Source organism: Eptatretus burgeri, chromosome 10, assembly GCF_056783735.1.
Source record: "Eptatretus burgeri isolate ZD-2024b chromosome 10, Ebu_testis_v1, whole genome shotgun sequence".
NCBI classification, from domain to species: Eukaryota; Metazoa; Chordata; class Myxini; order Myxiniformes; family Myxinidae; genus Eptatretus; species Eptatretus burgeri.
Window position 1 is genome coordinate 67,604,150 of NC_140970.1, and position 18,999 is coordinate 67,623,148.

The 18,999-nt window shown below is 42.3% G+C and overlaps 1 protein-coding gene across 2 annotated transcripts in view; it reads left to right on the forward strand.

The window, feature by feature from the left end:
- The window catches only part of LOC147018766 (voltage-gated potassium channel subunit beta-1-like), a 127,030-nt gene that overhangs the window by 50,742 nt on the left and 57,289 nt on the right, over positions 1 to 18,999 (forward strand). Inside the window, exon 1 of one of the 2 annotated variants that reach the window (XM_085898812.1) lies at positions 9,922 to 10,428. The exons of the other annotated variant lie outside the window; for it this stretch is intronic. Coding sequence (XP_085754938.1) covers positions 10,220 to 10,428 — 209 coding nt within the window. The 5' untranslated portion in view covers positions 9,922 to 10,219. Of the gene's footprint in view, positions 1 to 9,921; positions 10,429 to 18,999 lie in introns of those variants that run through there. 2 annotated transcript variants of the gene reach the window in all.

An 18,999-nucleotide genomic window follows, 5' to 3' on the forward strand; every position in this document is an offset into this window, starting at 1 on the left:
TCCATTTCATTATTTTTATGATTAAGGTTTGAATTTGGAATGGTAATTTGTAGACACCCTGTATATTTGTCCATTGTCTTCTAATATGCTTGTTATTCATGTTAAAGGAGACTGTTTATATTTAATAAGGAATTTGTCCTGCATGTGGTTTATTAAAGCACAAGCTCTGCCATAAACCATCAGCATCAATCTCTGTACAATGAATGCTCTTTACAGAACGTCATCACATACTACCAAAGCAGGTCCGAGGCAAGATTTGTACTGGGTGGTTTGCCGTTACCTTACCTGCATTCAGTCAAGCCAGGAATTTGTAACTTGCTCAGGGTGCCAGCAACAGCTCACCTACTCTTCACGAAGGACACCTTGGGATCTTTAACGTCCATCAACTAATGCCACCAGACAGGACAATGATGACAGTTTATAGCCTGGCAAAGACTCAAACCCAGGCTACGTAGCTCAGAACACTCGATGGAATGAACAGAACATTGATCAAAGTTGTGCTAACTGCCGTGGGAAGAGTGGAGAAGCTGACGTTTGCCTCCCACGGCTGATGATGAGCATCCTTTGAGAAACATTCTGTTCATTCCATCCATTGGTCTACCTGTCCGCCGACGCAGAACAACACCAACCCTCATGACTGGGATATATCCTGCCAGCCTTCATTGAGCCTTAAATCACAATAAAATAAAATATTTTAAATAAGGTAATTGGTTTTAAAATGGCTTCAGAATCCCAGTCTGAAAACAACATATTTTCAAAAAATTATTGCAAAATATGTATAACTACTGCATTTTGGTTCCAGCTTACAATTTCCAAGATCAAGGCAGTGTACTGTGTACCTACTCATATGGCTGCAAGTCGGCAATATTGTGGTCCGACGTTTCGACCACCGAGTGATCTTCAACTGGTACTGTGGAGGCACCGATGCCCATTTTAAAGTACCCTCCAAGAGTACCCTCTGATGACTTGTCGACAATATGGACAATGTGAGACCGAACATCCCTTTCATAAAAATGTTTTCCCTGCAAGCCTCGTTCGGTCTCATACAAGCAGGTTTTGCGAATCTTCAGTGTTTTGTCTGTTTCGTTGTCATATATTTATTACGTACGCACGGTGTTTAAACACTATGTACATTGCGCTTCAGGTTAGTGGGGATAAATATTTCCACTGGACTGTGTTTGCAAACGCCACATCATATAGAGCAGTGGTTCTTTACTTTTTTATCACCACGCCCCCCTCTATTAGTTGGTCCTTGCTCACCCACCCCCTCACATCTTCAACCAAATTATTCAAAATCCCTCCTGAATCAAAAGGAAAAACTGAAAAAAATGCGTGTTTTTAGTCTTTATATTGAACAAATAATTGTGTATAAGCAACACTCATATACACAGCATATTGATTGAGATGACATTTAATGAGATACTTGACATTGCTTTTTAGCTCCAGATCTTGAATGCGTGGTCGAATGCCAGAGAGAGCACAACGCAAGTCCCCTTCAACGTTCAGCTTGTTTCTGTACTTGGTATTGACAGCAACGAGCGTGGAAAATGCAGCTTCACAAAGATACGTTGATCCAAACATTGTCAGAATCCGAAGAGCTTGATGTGAGATCAAATGGTAAACAGGAAGGTACGTGACCCAGAACGTCTCTCGATCCAGTCTTTTGAAGTCTTCTTCAGCCAAGGAGTTGAACTTTAACTCAAGAAACTCCTCTTGCACTTCTTCTGAAATATCAGCTACTTCACATTGAAATGGGTTCCCAATGAATTTCCAGGCTTTGCGCTTCTCATCTATATCCGGAAAGTATCTGATGAATTCCGCTTTCAATTCAGTCAGATGAGTAATTCTTTGTTTCTTTAACTCAGAATCAAGGTAACTGTGAATGAGAGCAGAATCCAAGTTAGCAAAACTGGCTGTATTTCCATCCTGAATTTGACATTTCCAGAGGTCGAGTTTGGCCATGAAGGCTCGAATGACGTCTTGGTGCCATGGTTATGTTGATGTTTTTCCCTTGGAGTTTGAGGTTGATGGCATTCAGTGCTTCAAAGATGTCCACCAGGTAAGCTAGAGATAGCAAAAATCCTTCAGACTGGAACTTGTCATGGAGATTTGCTTTCTGCTGCGAATCTAGAAATGTTGCCACTTCTTGTCATAGTTCATAAAGCCGTCCAAGCAAGTTTCCCTTCGAAAGCCATCATACGTTTGTGTGGAAAAGCAAGGCTTGATGTTCATAATCCATATCTACACACAGCTGTTTGAAGAGACGACTGTTTAAGGCTCCAGCTTTGATGAAGTTGACTATCTTGATAGCCAGGTTCATGACATCCCTCATTTCAGCAGGTGGAGTTCTGGATGCTAAGGCTTCATGATGAAGGATGCAGTGCATACCTATAGCAGATGGACTTTTTTCTTTCACTGTTGTTATGAAACCAGATTGCAAACCAAGCATGGCCGGAGCTCCATCAGTACACACCCCTACCAGCGAGTCCCACGAAAGTTGATTTTCCTGGAAGAAGTTTGATACCACTTGAAAAATATCTGTTGCTGTTGTTTCACTTTCCATGGGATGGCAGAAGAGTATTTCCTCTTACACACTATTGCCTGACACGAAATGAGTATACATCAGTAGCTGAGAACACCGAGCACCATCAGTCGTTTCGTCCAACTGGATGGAAAATACAGGAGAAGCTCTTACTTGGTCGAGAACTTGATCTTTGATGTCTTGAGACATTTCGTCGATCCTTCCCTTGACAGTATTGTTTGACAGAGAGATTTAGGAAAGCTTGTTTGCACTATCCTTCCCCAGAATGAGCTCTGCTGCACACAGTACACTTGGTTTTATGAGAGTCTCTCTGATGTTATGGTCCTTTTTGCTCTTTGCAATCAACATGGCGACCTCATAGGAAGCCTCAACAACCTTTGAAGTCTGTTGCCAAAATGCTCCACTGCTGTCCATCTTTGCTTGCTTCAAGGACTGCATTTTTGTTTCAAAGAATGCCTTGGGTTTGGCAGCGAGAGCAGGATGCATTGTCTTCAAGTGGCGTTTCAAGCGTGTGGGCTGAATTCCATCATTGCTCAGAGTCTTGTAGCATATTACGCACTGGGGTACCTCTGTGTCATCCTTTTGGAGGGACACAAATCAAAATCGAATATATTTGTCAAGATACTTCAGCTTTTTTGCACTCATTCTGAATTATTTAGTTTGAAATGGTTACTGCAATCTGTGAAAAAAAAAATTTAATATTAAAATTAAAACAAAATATAAATTTTAATATTAAATTTAAATAAATGTTAAATTTTAAAATTAATTTTAATACAGTCAAGCTGGGAGGCGACGATGGTTCACGAGCGGTATTTGACGATTTAGATTGTTTCAGAAGTCAAGGATGAGACAATGTGATAATTTTTGACCAAGTTAGAAAAATGATCAACATGATGTGGTACGGGTGACAGGTTATTAGCGGCAAAATGTCGAAAACCCGGTTTCGTTCAACAACTTTCAAAATTTGACCTTTGCATAACCTTTAAAGGTCACAAAACAATGTTGTGGACATTAAAATAAGGAAACAGGATACGTGCTATAGCTTATTGGAGTTAGTTCGTCGAAGAAGGTTGAAAACCCGGTTCGATTCCCACAACTTTGAAAATTTGACCTTTGTGGCCTTTAAAGGTCAAAGGTCAAGGATTATGACCTTTGGTGCAAAACTTCTTCTGGAACATTCCAAGAACAATCTAACATCATATAGGCTATCTGGCCTTTCGCACTCCTCGGATTATCCATACTTTGATGAAATTGGCGTAAAAACAAACTTGAAGGGGGCGCCACGGGCAAGGTGTTCGAGATAAAGCAAAATGGTTTCAAGACTTTAGGTGGGGAATGACCTCAAGATTATGCATAAAAAATATTGTCATCCAAGCTCTCAAAGTTTTGGCGGTCATATGATTTTTATGTCAAAATTCACAATTTTCGAAGTTTTTGACCTTGTGACCTTGACCTTGGGACGAAAATGAAAAATCAAACAACAACAAGTTTTAGATAATTCATTTTGGTATTCGAATACCGAAGAACCCATTCCATTCAGTCAATTCCCTCGGAGAAGATAGATTTTTATTCCAACTACCCCCTAAAAATGTCTATTTTTTGGGCGTGGCTCCACCCACAATGGGCGTAGCACGCCCTCATCCAGGAAAACACAACTAGACATTGATACCGAACACATAACCAAGTTTCATCAAGATCGGATCAAAGTCCACGGAGTTATACTCTGGACACACAGACAGACAAGCCGGTAGGCGGACATGGGTAGTCGACTACCCAATAGAACCTGATGTGATGTGCCCGTTCTATGGGGAATGACGTTAGGATTAAGCACAAGAAAATTCATGATTCTAGCTTCAAGGGTTAATGCTGCAGTTTGTTTTTTCGTTAAAATACCCCCACATTTAGAGGTTTTTCGGCCGTTGCTGGGCAACGGAGGGGCCCATAGCAACGGTTTTTTCTCACACATAACTAGGACATACCATGAACCTACCATACCAGTTTCATGTATGTCTGACTCATAGTCTCTGAGATATAACGAACTTCGTTTTTTTATTGTTTTCGACCAGGGTTCATTCAAAGTCTATCTTCTCTGACAGTTTTCATAGGATCCGGCTGGAAATTTTTTAACAATATGGCTGAATGTACTGCCCACAGTCGCTCGTGGCCCGATTTTTGATTTTCGAAAAAATATTTTTTTTATGATTTTTCTAAAATTTCAAAGTCCCGTTGCTAGGCAACGGTGGTGTCCATACCAACGGGTCTCATTTGCACACAACTAGGTCATGGTATGAACCTACCAACCAAGTTTCATCGAAATCCCCATTGTATTAACTGAAATCGCCATTTTAAATACTGATAATAAGGGTCGAACAAATCTCAAAAACAATTTTTTTTTTTTTTTGACTGGATCGACTACCCAACAGACACACAAACACACAGACATAACAAATATAGTGGTCACTCTGGCTGGCGCTCGTGAACCAAAAAACAAAAATTACAAGTGGGCGTGGCTGCGCCCACTATGGGCGTGGGACTGCTCCCCTACTATCTGTCACCGCCCATTTCTTCAAAACCTACCTTCTCCCTCAAAATTGACCGAATCAAACTGAATTTTTCATATGTTGTACATATGGCCAATGCGCACAATTTCTCGTGTGGGAATATCGATAAAAAAATCGAGAAAAATATGAAAAACCCCAAAAATTACAAGTGGGCGTGGCTCCGCCCACAATGGGCGTGGGATGCCCATCATCAGGAAGACAAAACTAGGCATTGATATCAACATCATATTCAAGTTTCATACAAATCGGATCACATCCCACGAAGTTGTGCTCTGGACAGAAAGACAGACATACACACAAGCCGGTAGGCGACGAGGGATTCACTAGGATCGAAGCGCTGGATACGATGCTTTTCATTCTGACCGATCCACCGACGAAGATTCATTGCCAAGACGTATTGGTTCACACACAATTGTTCCTCTGCCTGGCAAGATTTTTCCTATTGCGTATTTTGCCAACTGGCACTCCTCACAGGACTACCATTTGAAAAATAAAACCTAAATCAAAAATCGGCTCGAGTAAAATTTTCTAAATATCTCGAAGTGTTTAATTCCGAAGTCTCGTTTCTCCACATTCAAAACTGTAGGACAAGTATTGAAAATAGTGAACGTAGGTCAAGAAAAAGTATTTTTTCGAATTTTGCGTATTTCAGCCCCGACACCCTTGGTGATCAAATCTGGAAAAATGCTGCGGTTCAATTTTGTAGTAGTTATTAAACTCTATCCATACACCGAATTTGAACGTTCCGCCGTCGACGGTTTCCGAGGTCAAGGTCACTTAACATATTCCCTGGTTCACCGCCTTTCCGCATTCGGAGGGCTGCCATTCAGAAACTATGAGAGATAGAGGAACGTTATGCTGTCATGATAACTAGATCGGGATGCAAGGAATAGGCAGGAGTTTGTCCGGTCGCTCTACCCATCATAGAGGCCGCGCTACGTCTTTACCTTTTGGGTTCTTAAAACGTGATTTTTCGGCCGCTGCATAGCAACCGGTGGTTGCTTAGCAACGAAACTCGAACGCGCACACTCTCAGCCCATATGGCACCTGTTCTCCAAGTTTCATCGAAATCGGTTTGCTGGTTTGTGCTGTGGAGCCTCGCATTGCAGGCAGACACACACACACACACACACACACACACACACACACACACACACACACACACACACACACACACACACGCACACACACACACACACACACACACACACACACACACACACACACACACACACACACACACACACACACACGCACACACACACCACACAGAAAACCCGAGAATAACGGATATCTAGCGAATCCCAATATCTAGCGAATCCCAATGAGTTTGTGGTTCAAACATTCGTGCAGAGGGAACGAATGATCGATGAACTCGGACTCGATCTTCCCTTTCAAAACACAACAATCCATTAAAACGAGCGTCAGGAAGCACAACATGGCAGGACGGAGTGAACGTCACGTACCGGGTCCGGAATCTTCATCCTCGGGTGAACCGACCATGGACCCGTCCGAGGGAGAACCTCCTGGACGGACCACGGACCCGTGGTCTGAGGACGAACCTCCCAGACCGAGCACGTTTCCTCCATTTGAGCTGCTCATGGATCCCGCGGGATGTTTGCCGTGTGTGGTCTTCGCCCGAGAGATATCGGATGGTCGTGCACCATCCACCACTGTAAGGTTCAGTGTGCCGAAGGACCAGACATTGTTGACGACGAGACGCTCCAAGAGAAACAAACCACGTGATCATGAACCTTGTTGAGTCACGGTTTCTCGGTAGTCGATTTGCCACCGGTCAATCACGTGATGTAGCAAATCACCGACGAGCACGGTTGGGTTCTTAAAACGCAGTTTTTTGGCCGCTGCATAGCAGCTGGTGGTTGCTTAGCAACGAAACTCAAACGCGCACACTCCCAGCGCATATGGCACCTGGGCGCCAAGTTTCATCGAAATCAGTTTGCTGGTTTGTGCTGTGGAGCCGCGCGTTGCAGACACACACACACATGCAGACACACACACACACACACACACACAAACACGGAAAACCCGACAATAACGGATATCTAGCGAATCCCAACAGACATACAAACATAACGAATATAGTGGTCACTCTGGCTGGCGCTCGTGAACCAAAAATGCTCGGCCTAGTAGCGAATAGAAAAAGGAAATTATTAAAAGCAATACTTTTGTTTTTTTTTATGTTCACCACGATATAATGCAAACACTTGGTAAGAGAATCCCAAAAATAATTCGAGAAATTCCTACTTTTTGCTGTGGGCTCGCGCCCCCCTCTGGAAATTACTCACGCCCCCCAGGTTAAAAGCCAATGATATAGATGGACACTGACGTTACATCTATCTCAAAGAGTTCAGTAATTGTTTGCTCACAAAGCAGGGAACTGTATGAAAAGCTTCAAAAAATTATCCCTTTCATTTTTTCACTGACTTGAACCGAATGGTGCTTTTGTCATTAAAAAAAATAAAAATGAAACACTTAAAAATAATTATTTCATTTTTTTTCACTTTAAATGAAAAAATATCCACAGAATCAGAAAAGAAAATTTGTTTTTTTGATGTGATTATATTGATTTTAATCAATAAACAAAGAATTGAACGTGGTTTTTAATTCTAATAATTTTTTGAGTTACAGTTTAAAAAGCAAACCCGTCGGGTACCACCCCTAAAAATTCCAGATAAACTTCCATGGTAAACATGCCGGACCCCTGGTAGCTTGTGCATGTTGCTGCGTTCGAGCCTGGGAGTAACTGCTGAAATCTATTTGTCCGGATTCTTGCAGACATCTTCTTTCCTTTCACATTTAATTCCTTTTCAAAATTAATCAACCAATTAATTAATGATTCTCTTTATTCATTCTAATTCTGGCTTTTTCTTCTCTTTCATCTCTCTTACTCTCTATTCCTCTCTCTCGTTATCTATCTCTCGAAGGAAAAGTGAATTCTTCCAGAAATTTTTCTGTAAGGCTCACTTAGCTGTGCTTGGATGGGTTTGAGGGTAGTGGAGTAGCGGTTGAAACCCGAATCCTATCCAGGTTCCTCCTGATGACTCCATCTTTGCTCCTTACTTCTTCGAGTTCCTTTTTGGTCTTCCTTTTGATGATGTAATTGAGGGAAAGATTGTCAGCATGCAATGAATCCATCCATCCATCCATCCATTAGGACCATACTCTGTGTAGAGCGTTGGTCCTGCTTAAGCGGTCTCCATGGCTATTGGACACAATCTTGGATGGGTCACTACTCCGACACAGGATACCAGCAAGCTGGCACTCATTTTGCCAACCTCGGAAGGATGACAGGCAGAGTCAACCCCACCTGGTATTAATTCAAGAGCCTAGGGGGATTTGAATTCAGGATTTAAGGATTCCAAGCACACCGCCCCAACTTTTAAGGCAACACCAGGCATACACGCAATGAACAAGGGCCGCATAACTCGCTTCAGACTCGTCAGAAAGTTAATTTGATGAATAATTTTCTGACCAAGAATCCCCAGATTACGACGACAGTCCAAATCATTCCGTAGAATACAAATCCACAACCATACATGTATGAACCTGAGGTCGAGACGACGTCATGAGAGGGGCGAGGCCAATCGAGCACCAAAAGGGCATAAAAAAACAATTTTAAAATCGTCCTTTCAAGATATTTATTCAAGAAGAGAACGATTACGTGTTCGGTGAAGCCAGATCTATTGATTAAACCGAGCGTGATTTTCTGATTCTGCACACCTTTAAGCCTTGGTTAACCTTGTGCTTTTATACGAATAATTAATTATGTCAAAGCGAAAGTGAAATTGGGAATCAAGGTGATATCATGAAACTGCTTGATGAATCCAGCAGGGAATGAAGGTCATTGTGTCATCAGTGTTAGCATTATGTGTGGTGTTGGCTTAATGGTTCGGGTGGTGGGCTTGGGATCCCAGGATCCTGAGTTCAAATCCCACTTTGCTGTTGAATTCATACCAGGTGTGGTTGACTCTGCCTGTCATCCTTCTGAGGTCAGCAAAATGAGTGCCAGTTTGCTGGTATCCTATGTCGGAGTGGCGACCCGTCCAGGATTGTGTCCAATAGCTAAGGAGACAGCTTAGGCAGCACCAATGATCTGCACAGAGTATGGTCCCAATGGATGGATGGATTTGCATTGTGCTGAACTCTATAGCCTGGTGTTGTGTGTAGCCCTCGAGAATCTCGAGAAGCACACAATGGTCGATGTAGTCTTTTTTTTTTTTGGAACTGCCGAAGGGGCTTTAACATTCACAAGCTCGTGGTGGCACACCAGAACGGCAGCGATCAGGTGCACGTGTAGTAAGGGACGAGGGGACACTGACGCGATGACACAGCACGATGTGCACACGCATGGAGGACGTGACACTTGGACGATGTTGAGCAGATACTAAACGAAAGGGAATAAGATGTGGATGTAAAGAGGGAGTTTCGAGTGCTCTTCGTGCGCAAGCAAAACAAGCAGAGGACATCTCTATTGGGTGGGAGGGAAAGGCCCGAACGTGGGTCGAGCGGCGTGTCCCACGCATCGGAATGTCTTCTTCAATGAAAATGACAGTGAAGGGTCGTGCGAGGGGTCCCAAAAGCCTTGTGGGTGCCCATGTGTGCGCAAATTCATTTCCACCGAACGGTGTATCATTTTGGGGAGACGATGTCGTGGTGGAAGGAGCATCGCCACCTGGTTGCCTGTTGGTTAAAGGGGCGCGAAGAGAGGCGGCGAGGAAGCGGTATAAACGGAAGGTATGCATGAACTCGCCGGGGTGAAAACACGATACCGAACGTAGCGTAGAGGGGAACTGCGAGGGCGGAGGAGCCGGGAGTACGTTTAGTGAGGGGGGAAAGGGTGGTGGTGGTGGTGGTGGTGGTGGTCACGCGTTGCCAGTGTCCGAAGTTGCTGAAGAGGATCCACGAGCTGGTTATATACGCGCGGGAAGAAACTTTCAGAAAAGGTGTCTCAGGAGCCTGACGTCCGTCAGACAGAACGCCAACACACACTCAAGGAAGACGGAGGCGGTCGTAGGAGGATCAGGAATCATATCACAACCACGTGCGGTGTGATTCACGAGCTTGCGGGCCGGCAGCGAACGGGCGTGCGTGCGCCATGCAGGTGTCCATCGCATGCACGGAGCATAACCTCAAAGGTAGGGAGGAGCGGCGACAGGCGGCGCCGACGAGCCCGGGCCCTGGCGCGGGCACGGGGCGACCACGCTTTCGCACAGTGGCGCTGGTGGCGCGCACCATGGGACATGTGGGTACCCACGGTGCGCCACGCCGTGAGCGCGGCGGCAAGCACACGGGCATGGTGTACAGGTGGGCGTCCTTTCTTTTCATGCACATTGTGATAGAATATTACATATATATATATATATATATATATATATATATATATATATATATATATATATACATATATATATATATACATATATATATATATATATATATACATATATACACATATATACACATATATACATATATATATATATATACATATATATATATATATACATATATATATATATATACATATATATATATATATATATATATATATATATATATATATATATATATATATATATATATATATATATACATATACATATATACACATATATACATATATATATACATATATATATATATATATAATGTATATATACACACACCCAGAAATGCAAGCTCACGAAACACCATTTTTGAAGAAAGTTCAAACAAAACATGTAGTCCATAGTCTGTCTATACGACCTGCAGATAGATGTGTTCGGGATTGAATAATGTTTGATGTACCTGTTCAATTAAGGTACGTGCTCTGATCTTTATTTATTACAATATATATATATATATATATATATATATATATATATATATATATATATATATATATATATATATAAATCCCTTCACGATCCTAGCTGGATACATTTGGACTCTATGAACTGGAACAGAACGTTATGTACACCTGTTGCAGTCATTACTCATTGGGCACTCATTATACCTGATTAATACTCCGTACGCTGTCCGAGTATGCCCTGTGTATAGAATTTCCTTGTGGGGAGAGAGGGGGGGGGGATTTTATTTTTATTCTCATGACCTCACCCTAGGTACACCCAGCATGTATGCATTTTGGTGGAGATTGGTCAAGGGGTGTGGAATTGCATAAAAATCAAAGAAAAGTCTTTACACACATATATATATATATATATATATATATATATATATATATATATATATATATATATTTATATATATATATATATACTGTATGTATAGTGTCATTCATAAGTATTGGAAGAGTGAAATTAAATTTATCATTGCTATATACTTGACCAATTTGGATTTGAGATCAAAACATGAATATGAGGCAAGAGTACGGAGCATCAGCTTTTATTTCTTGATATTTATATGCATATATGTTTTACGATTGTGGAACAATTATGATCAGTCTCCCCATTTTCAGAAAGCGTAAGGATTGGAACAATTGATTGCCAGGTGTTTCTTGTTGCATTGATTGTTCACACATTAAAGAGCTGTGAATGTCTCGTCTTGGTCTTAGCCTTTGATTTTACCTTGGGAATCCGCCTTTGGAGTCAGAAGGCATAAATCAACATGAAAACCAGAGAACTGTCTATGAAAGAAAAGCAAGCAATTTGGAAGCTGAAAGAACAGAAGAATTCAATTAGAGCCAGAACAAAAAAAATTGGGAATAACTAATACAACAATCTGGAACATCTTAAAAAAGAAAGAAACCACTCGTGTACTTAGTACTACACAACAGCCAGGTCCATCAAGGAAAACAACTGCAGTTGATGACAGAATAAATCATCAGAACTATGAAAAAACCCTAAAACAACTGTCAGTGAAATCACCAACAATCTCCAGAGTGCAGGGGTGAAAGTATCACGATCTATCGTTCGCAAAAGATTTAGACAGCGGAATTACAATGGCTTCACCGCAACATGCAAACTTCTCATCTGCACCAAAAATAGAAAGGCCAGATCAGAATTTGCCAAGAAGTACAGACATGAGCCAGTAGAGTTCTGGAACAGTTTTATGGACAGATGAGATCAAGATAAACTATTACCAAAGCGATGGAAAGGTGAAAGTTTGGATAAAGGAAGGAAGTGCATACGATAAAAAGCATACGACCTCATCTGTGAAGCATGGCGTAGGTAGTGTCATGGCTTGGGCTTGCATGGCTCCTCTGGAACTGGCTCACTCATCTTTATCGATGATGTAACGAATTATTGCAGCAGCAGAATGAATTCGGAAGTGTGCAGAAACATTTTGTCTCCCTATGTACAAGAAAATGCCTCCAAACTCATTTGGGCAGTGCTTCACCATGCAGCAAGACAATGACCGAAAACACACTGCCAACGCAACCAAGGAGTTCATCAGAGGGTAAAAGTGGGAGGTTTTAGACTAGCCAAGTGAATCACTCGATTTAAATTCAATGGAGCATGCATTTCACTTGCTGAAGAGGAGACTGAACTCAGAAACCCCCAAAAACAAACAACTGAAAATGGCTGCAGTGAAGGCTTGGCAAAGCATATCTACGGAAGATACCAGGAGTTTGGTGATGTCATTGGATCACATGCTCGATGCAGTTGTTACATGCAAGGGATATGCAATCAAATACGATTATACTACATTGATTTACAATAAGTTAATCTGTACCAATATTTATGCTTACCTAAAATGGGGGACTGAACATGAAAAGTGCTATTGCTCTGCAATGGTCAAACATAAATGAATAGAAATACCAAGAAATAAAAGCTGATGCTCCGTACTCTTGCCTCATATTCACGTTTTGATCTCAAATCCAAATTGGTTGAGTATATAGCAATAATAACAAAATTTAGCTTCACTCTTCCGATACTTATGAAGGGCACTCTGTATATACTCTCCAGCATTGCTCGAGCTTCATGAAACCAAAGTTTATCCTGATCCTCTGAAAACCTCTCAACAAGAGCATTGACATCCTCATCAGAGTCAAATGTCCCCTGAGCTCAGATGGCAGTCCACAAAAGAGGTTTATGTTTGAAGGAGCTAAATCAAGTGAAATATGAGTGCTTTGGTTTTGCTCCAATTATTTTCTTCTTACTCTTTTCATTCCAATGAAGGGTTGACACCTGAAACGTCACCTTCTGCTTGCTTTCCAGGGGGCAAGGTATTAAATATCTGGGCACCCGTCTTGCCGAAACCTTGTTGACCTTTAGCCGTTCATGCAAAATTCCTTCAACTGATGTTTTCCGTCTGACATGGACACAAGCTAATTTCCTAATGGTTATACGCCTGTCTGCCATCATAGCCGTGTCATGAACAGCATTTGCCATTTCATCAGGTGTCACCTCACTGGGCCGTCCTGACCTTGTCGCAGCTTCCGTGCTCTGTCTGCCGCTCAGCAACTCAGCAGACCACTCCTGTGCTATATTATGGGGCATCTTGACTGAATGTTTGCACAATATCAGCGTGAATTTCATTTGCTGTCATTCCTTTGAGATGTAGATATTTTATCCCGGCTCAATCGTCGATGCGTTCCATTTCATGACACTGGCGGGCGGCCAAGGTAAACTCAGTCACCATGTGAAAAATAGAAAAGGCAACGACTCAACAATTTGTCATTATTCATCAATAATGTTTTTCGACATATTTACTTATTTTCATCAGGTTATGACTCTTCCTTGATACTAAAGCCGGACCCTGATGGGGACCTCCCTCAGATGCATCAATTCTGAGCAACGCGTCTATGTCTTGATGCCGTGCCTCCCACAGATCGGGGCAGGAATTTATAATTCGCCAAAGACACCTTTTTTGAAGATACCATGGGAACTTTAACATCCACAAGCAAATGCCAGGAGTTGGGCCAGGTGGATTGAAGTCCCCAATGGATGATCAGATGGTGCACTCATTGATATAACAACCAGCCTCTGAAGCATAAGGATGACAGTTTATAGTCAAAGTGGGAATCAAACCCAGATGAGACAGCTCAAAGGTGAATATGAGGTACACTTACCCTGAGATGTCTTGTCAGGCCTTCCACAATGTATTGATAATTTCATATGATGGTCTTCATTTCATACCATGAATGCTATATATGCATTGGATCTTCATTAGCACCTACTGGATGTGGGTGGTTTGAAGGTTCATGTCTGTGATTGAGTGATTGAGTGATGAGGCCCATATCTTTAGGCCCTTAGATACCATTAATTACTTCTGACAACCAATGTACACACACTTAAATAATGTTTTCATATCTTTGCCAAGCTGTTGACCATGATGTAATTAGAAGAGTTTTCATATATTTATTGTCTGCTGCTTCATATGGTCGTACCGAGATAGCGAGGCTCAAAATGGCCAATTGTGCCCAGGCCAACTAATAACGACTGCAATAGTTTTGCACTTCCTGTGAGGTCTACGGGTGAATTTTTGGCTGAGGTCTATCACGACCCCGACTGGTCAGGCCTGATGTTAAACTGAATCTGATTTGGGTAGGAATTTGTAATTTGTTTAGCTCTCCAGCGATAACTTTCCTGATCATCTTTGCGAAAGACATCAGTGAGTACTTTAACGTCCACTGACTAATGATAGCAGATGGAATACCGAGGTTAACGTCCATGGATGGATTACTAAGAACTGCTGTTCTGTCTCATTGCTCAAAGGGGTTGATGCATTTATGTGCATGCCATCCTTTTGATTCCATCTGCATTACAGTTGTGGACATTAATCTCTCTTCACCTGGTATTCATCAAAAACGATTGAGCCATTGAGTGTTGCAGGGAAATGTGACATTGCTGTCTTACAGCATCGACACTAAAGAAAACTTGGGATGTAGCTGCACTTCCTGCACCCATCTTCGTACATCCTTGTTCAAGTGGCATTCCAGATAAATTCCCTGTTTGTTCTTTGCTGTTAAATTACTATTACCTGCAGCCGTTGGGAATTATTCAGTGTAGAACTACAAATTGCCTCATTACCCCACCTGCACGAAGCGAAAAATGGGGTCAAAGCAGCAATTGGTTTACTTTCTCTGTCTGTCTGTCTGTCTGCCCACAAACGTCAGTTTATGATCGAGGAACAAATTCATTCCAATTGAGTGTTATATTTTGAACACAAATCGGAGCATGAATCGGAAAGCAAACCTGTAGTTTAATAGTGCTTTGGATCTGAATTTGTCCAGGTTGACCATGCACAGCGAGGCGGTGAGAAATATTTTTTTACTGTCTGCCTGTCTGGCAATGAAACAACATTGAAAATCATTCCAAACAGCAAACTTGCTGTTTAGGGATGTTATAAAGGACACAAACAACAGACATGAAAAACTAATGTAACGTGTTCAATAAGGTGGTGTAAAAGACGCTGCATCAACAGCAGTAAACTTCCAAATTTTATATTTTTCGACAACTTAAAAAAATCTTAATTTAATTTCAATTGAATTATATACTTGAACATTGAAGAACACAAATCGCCATCTTGGCACGTTCAAAAACCTTTCGTTCAGCAGTACTTGGACAAAATATTACGGCATTTTACATCATCTCGACCAATCAAATTTTATGCTCGTCGACCCCGCCCATGTCCTTTTTCTCAAGACTGTGTGGGTTAAGGTGTTCTATGAACTCTCTACTTCGTCTAGGTTTTCTAATACTACCTTGCTCAAAGTGCCATGATGTGGGAGTCAATCCTAAACCTGACCCAAAAAATAAATTTAAACCTTAATTAGTACCAAGAGTGATTTAAAAAAAAAAATGAAATAATGTATCAAATGGATTTAATTATTATATGTCTGCTTTGGAGATGACAGCCAGCTTGATGCCCCCCCCCCCCTCGGTTTGATGGTGTGTCCGACAGGATAGCACAGAGGTCGTGCACTTGCCTTTGAGCTGTCCATTCTGGGTTTAATTCTCGACCCGACTGTAAACCGTTCAATTTGAGTTTTGCTGACAGGGTGTGCTTTCCCTCAGATGGGATGTTATGCTGGGGATGGTGAGCATTAAAGATCTCACGGTAGGTGGCTTTTGATGAAGAGGAGAGTTATTGCTGGCACTGTGGACAAGTTCCAACCATCGAGCACAACACTTGCCATAAAAAATTTTTTGGCAGTGCTGACGCTGTGTCAGCAGAATATGGGGAGTGAGAGAGTGAGAGAGTGAGAGAGTGAGTGGGAGATTGGTTATCCACCCCAAATTTCCCCATCCACTATCCTTTTTCTCTTTTCCACCCACTGTTCTCCTAATTTACTCCTCGTCCTTTCACCATTTCTTTCCTCTGCACATCACCTTTTGTACTTTGCTTATTTGCTTTCTTTTCTTTTTTTAATATTAATCTCCTCTCATCCTACTGCTCCTGAACCCCGCTGTCCCACCATGAGTGTACACTTAAAGCCATGAATTGTGATAGTGTTGTTTAAGGTGAAAGGCAACACTCGGGATATCCATTCGCACGTAACACAAACCCGTCCTTTGCAAAGAAAGATCCAGCTCCGATGAGTTACGAGATCTCTGTCAACTCCCATATTCATTTCAACAACAGGAGTTTGTTTCACTAATTCACTTTACCTACACACCCTTGGAAGTTTTTGTTTTTATTTTTTGCAGTTATAACTGAATATGAATAAATGTGTGGGGAATTTAGGGGGGGTGGGGCTCCATAAACAACAAAGCTGGGGTTGGGGTTGGGGAGCTCCATGGTGCATACATGTGGTGGGCAGTTGAGGAGGGGATCAAAAGTTTTGCCATCTATATATCAGATTCGGCGGCATAAAGGTTGGAGCATCCATCCATTCTGACTCTGAAAGGTCAGTGGTTCAAACTCCGGTGGAGTCATTCCAAAAACTTTATTTTGTAAAATGGCATGTGGTGGTTCGGAGGCAAAGGGTGGAGGAACTCCTTGTGAGCCAATGGCCATCCATATCTGGTGCCCAACTCTGTTGGCAGATGTCTTCCAGCAGTTGGGTTACCTTTTTCGAGGAGGTTAGGGGCAGGATTTGCACTCCAGCCACTGTAAAACACTTCACTCCACAAAACATTTAAAAAATGCAAAGAAAACTGAAAACCCACTCCATGGGAGTACCTCCTGTGCAGCTGTCCTTCGCAGGGCAGCTCACCGGATAAAGGGATTGGGGCAAAACCTTCGGGACCCCCAATCTTTGATGATAGGAGGAAAAAACATGGGATAACCTTCCTGGGTCGGATTGCGGTGGTGTGTCGGGGTGGGCTGAAGTGTCGTCCACTACATGGCCGTCTCCTTGGGTTAACCTGAGGCAGTCTCTTCAGGTGGGTGCCTGGAATATCGTTTCCCTAAGAGAGGATGATCACCTGTCTCTGCTATCATCTGAACTCTAGCGTTTGAACATTGGTATTGCAGCACTATCTGAAGTGCTGAGACCTGATAGTGGCAAGATCACGGCGGGTGGTTCCAGCTACTATTGGTCTGGTCGCTCTGAGAGTTACCATGTCCAAGGAGTTGCTGTAGCTGTGTCCAATAGGTTGACTCCAATGATCATTGACATAACACCGGTCAACGAGCGTATCGCCAGGAATGCAACAATTACCGAGGGTTGACGCTGCTCTCAGTGCGAGGCAAAGTCTTTGCTCAGATAATTCTTCAGAGGGTTCACCACCATCTGCTTGAGCATCAGTGCCTCGAACAGTCGGTCTTTCCACAGAGGTCAACAATTGAACGTATCCTTGCTCTTCAGGTCCTCACCGAACACAGGCGAGAGTTTCGGCAGGGGCTGCTTGCAGCCTATGTTGATCTCTGCAAAGCATTCAATTCAGTGAATCAGGATGCCCTCTGGAAGATTCTCGGTCTTCATGAGGTGCCACCAAAACTGATCAATCTGATTTCTGAAATCTACGATGGTACTGCGAGTGTTGTGAGATGTGGTGGTTCCATCTCTGATTTTTTTACTGTTGATGCTAGAGTTCATCAGGGGTGTATACTGGAGTGAAAGTAGCAGAAATTTATAATTTTTTCAGTGTACCAGCAACAACTCGCCTACTCAATCACCTCTGACCTGTCTCGCCTGGTTTTGAATCTCAGCCCAGCTATAAACTGTCTTCATATTATTTCTCACGTAAGGCAGGCAAAACATCAGTGTGTGCACCGGCCATCTGATGGATATTAAGCTGGGTGTCCTATCTACCAGCGTTAGTGGGTCGGCACAGTTGCATCTCAGTGATGATACAATCAGAATGCTGAGTTTGTGATGTACCAAACGAACAGCTTATTGTCCGGTCGAGAATCAAACCCACACTAGAAGTCCAGACTGCTCAAAGTGCACTCCATCTGTACCATCTTGTCAGACAAAAATTATTAACCCGCACTGTGTACGTCACTGTTTAAAGTTGTCGAATTGCGATGCAGTTAAATGTTGCTCAGAAGTCAACTGCAGTACTGTCATTAAAATTTAATCGAGAAGATGTACACCATCCTTATTGAGCATCCTATTGTTAGTTTGCAATTGTTCACTGGCTTTGACACACATACAGATTTTTATCTACGTAGGGACCAATAGTAGGGACCCTAGGGATCAAAAAGCTGCATATATTGAACAGTTTCAAGTGGAGCATCTGACCTCCATTAGAGGATTTAAATTGCATCAGATGTGCCAATAAATGGGGACTCTTGCTCCCAGCTTGCTGGCTCAATGACAGAAGATGCCATTTGCATTTATGCCGTCTCAATCCCTACCCTGTTTACAATCCCATGTGGGTATCAGCAACTTGCTAGTATCCACAAAAGCAGAAAGAAAACTTCAAGAAATTGCATGTGTACCAGGTATTCAACGTCTAGAAGTAGGAAAACTATTCAGTGGGTAGCTTCATGTTTTCAATCAGGTAAAGCAGTGTGGGTATTGTTGTGAATCACTCTTTC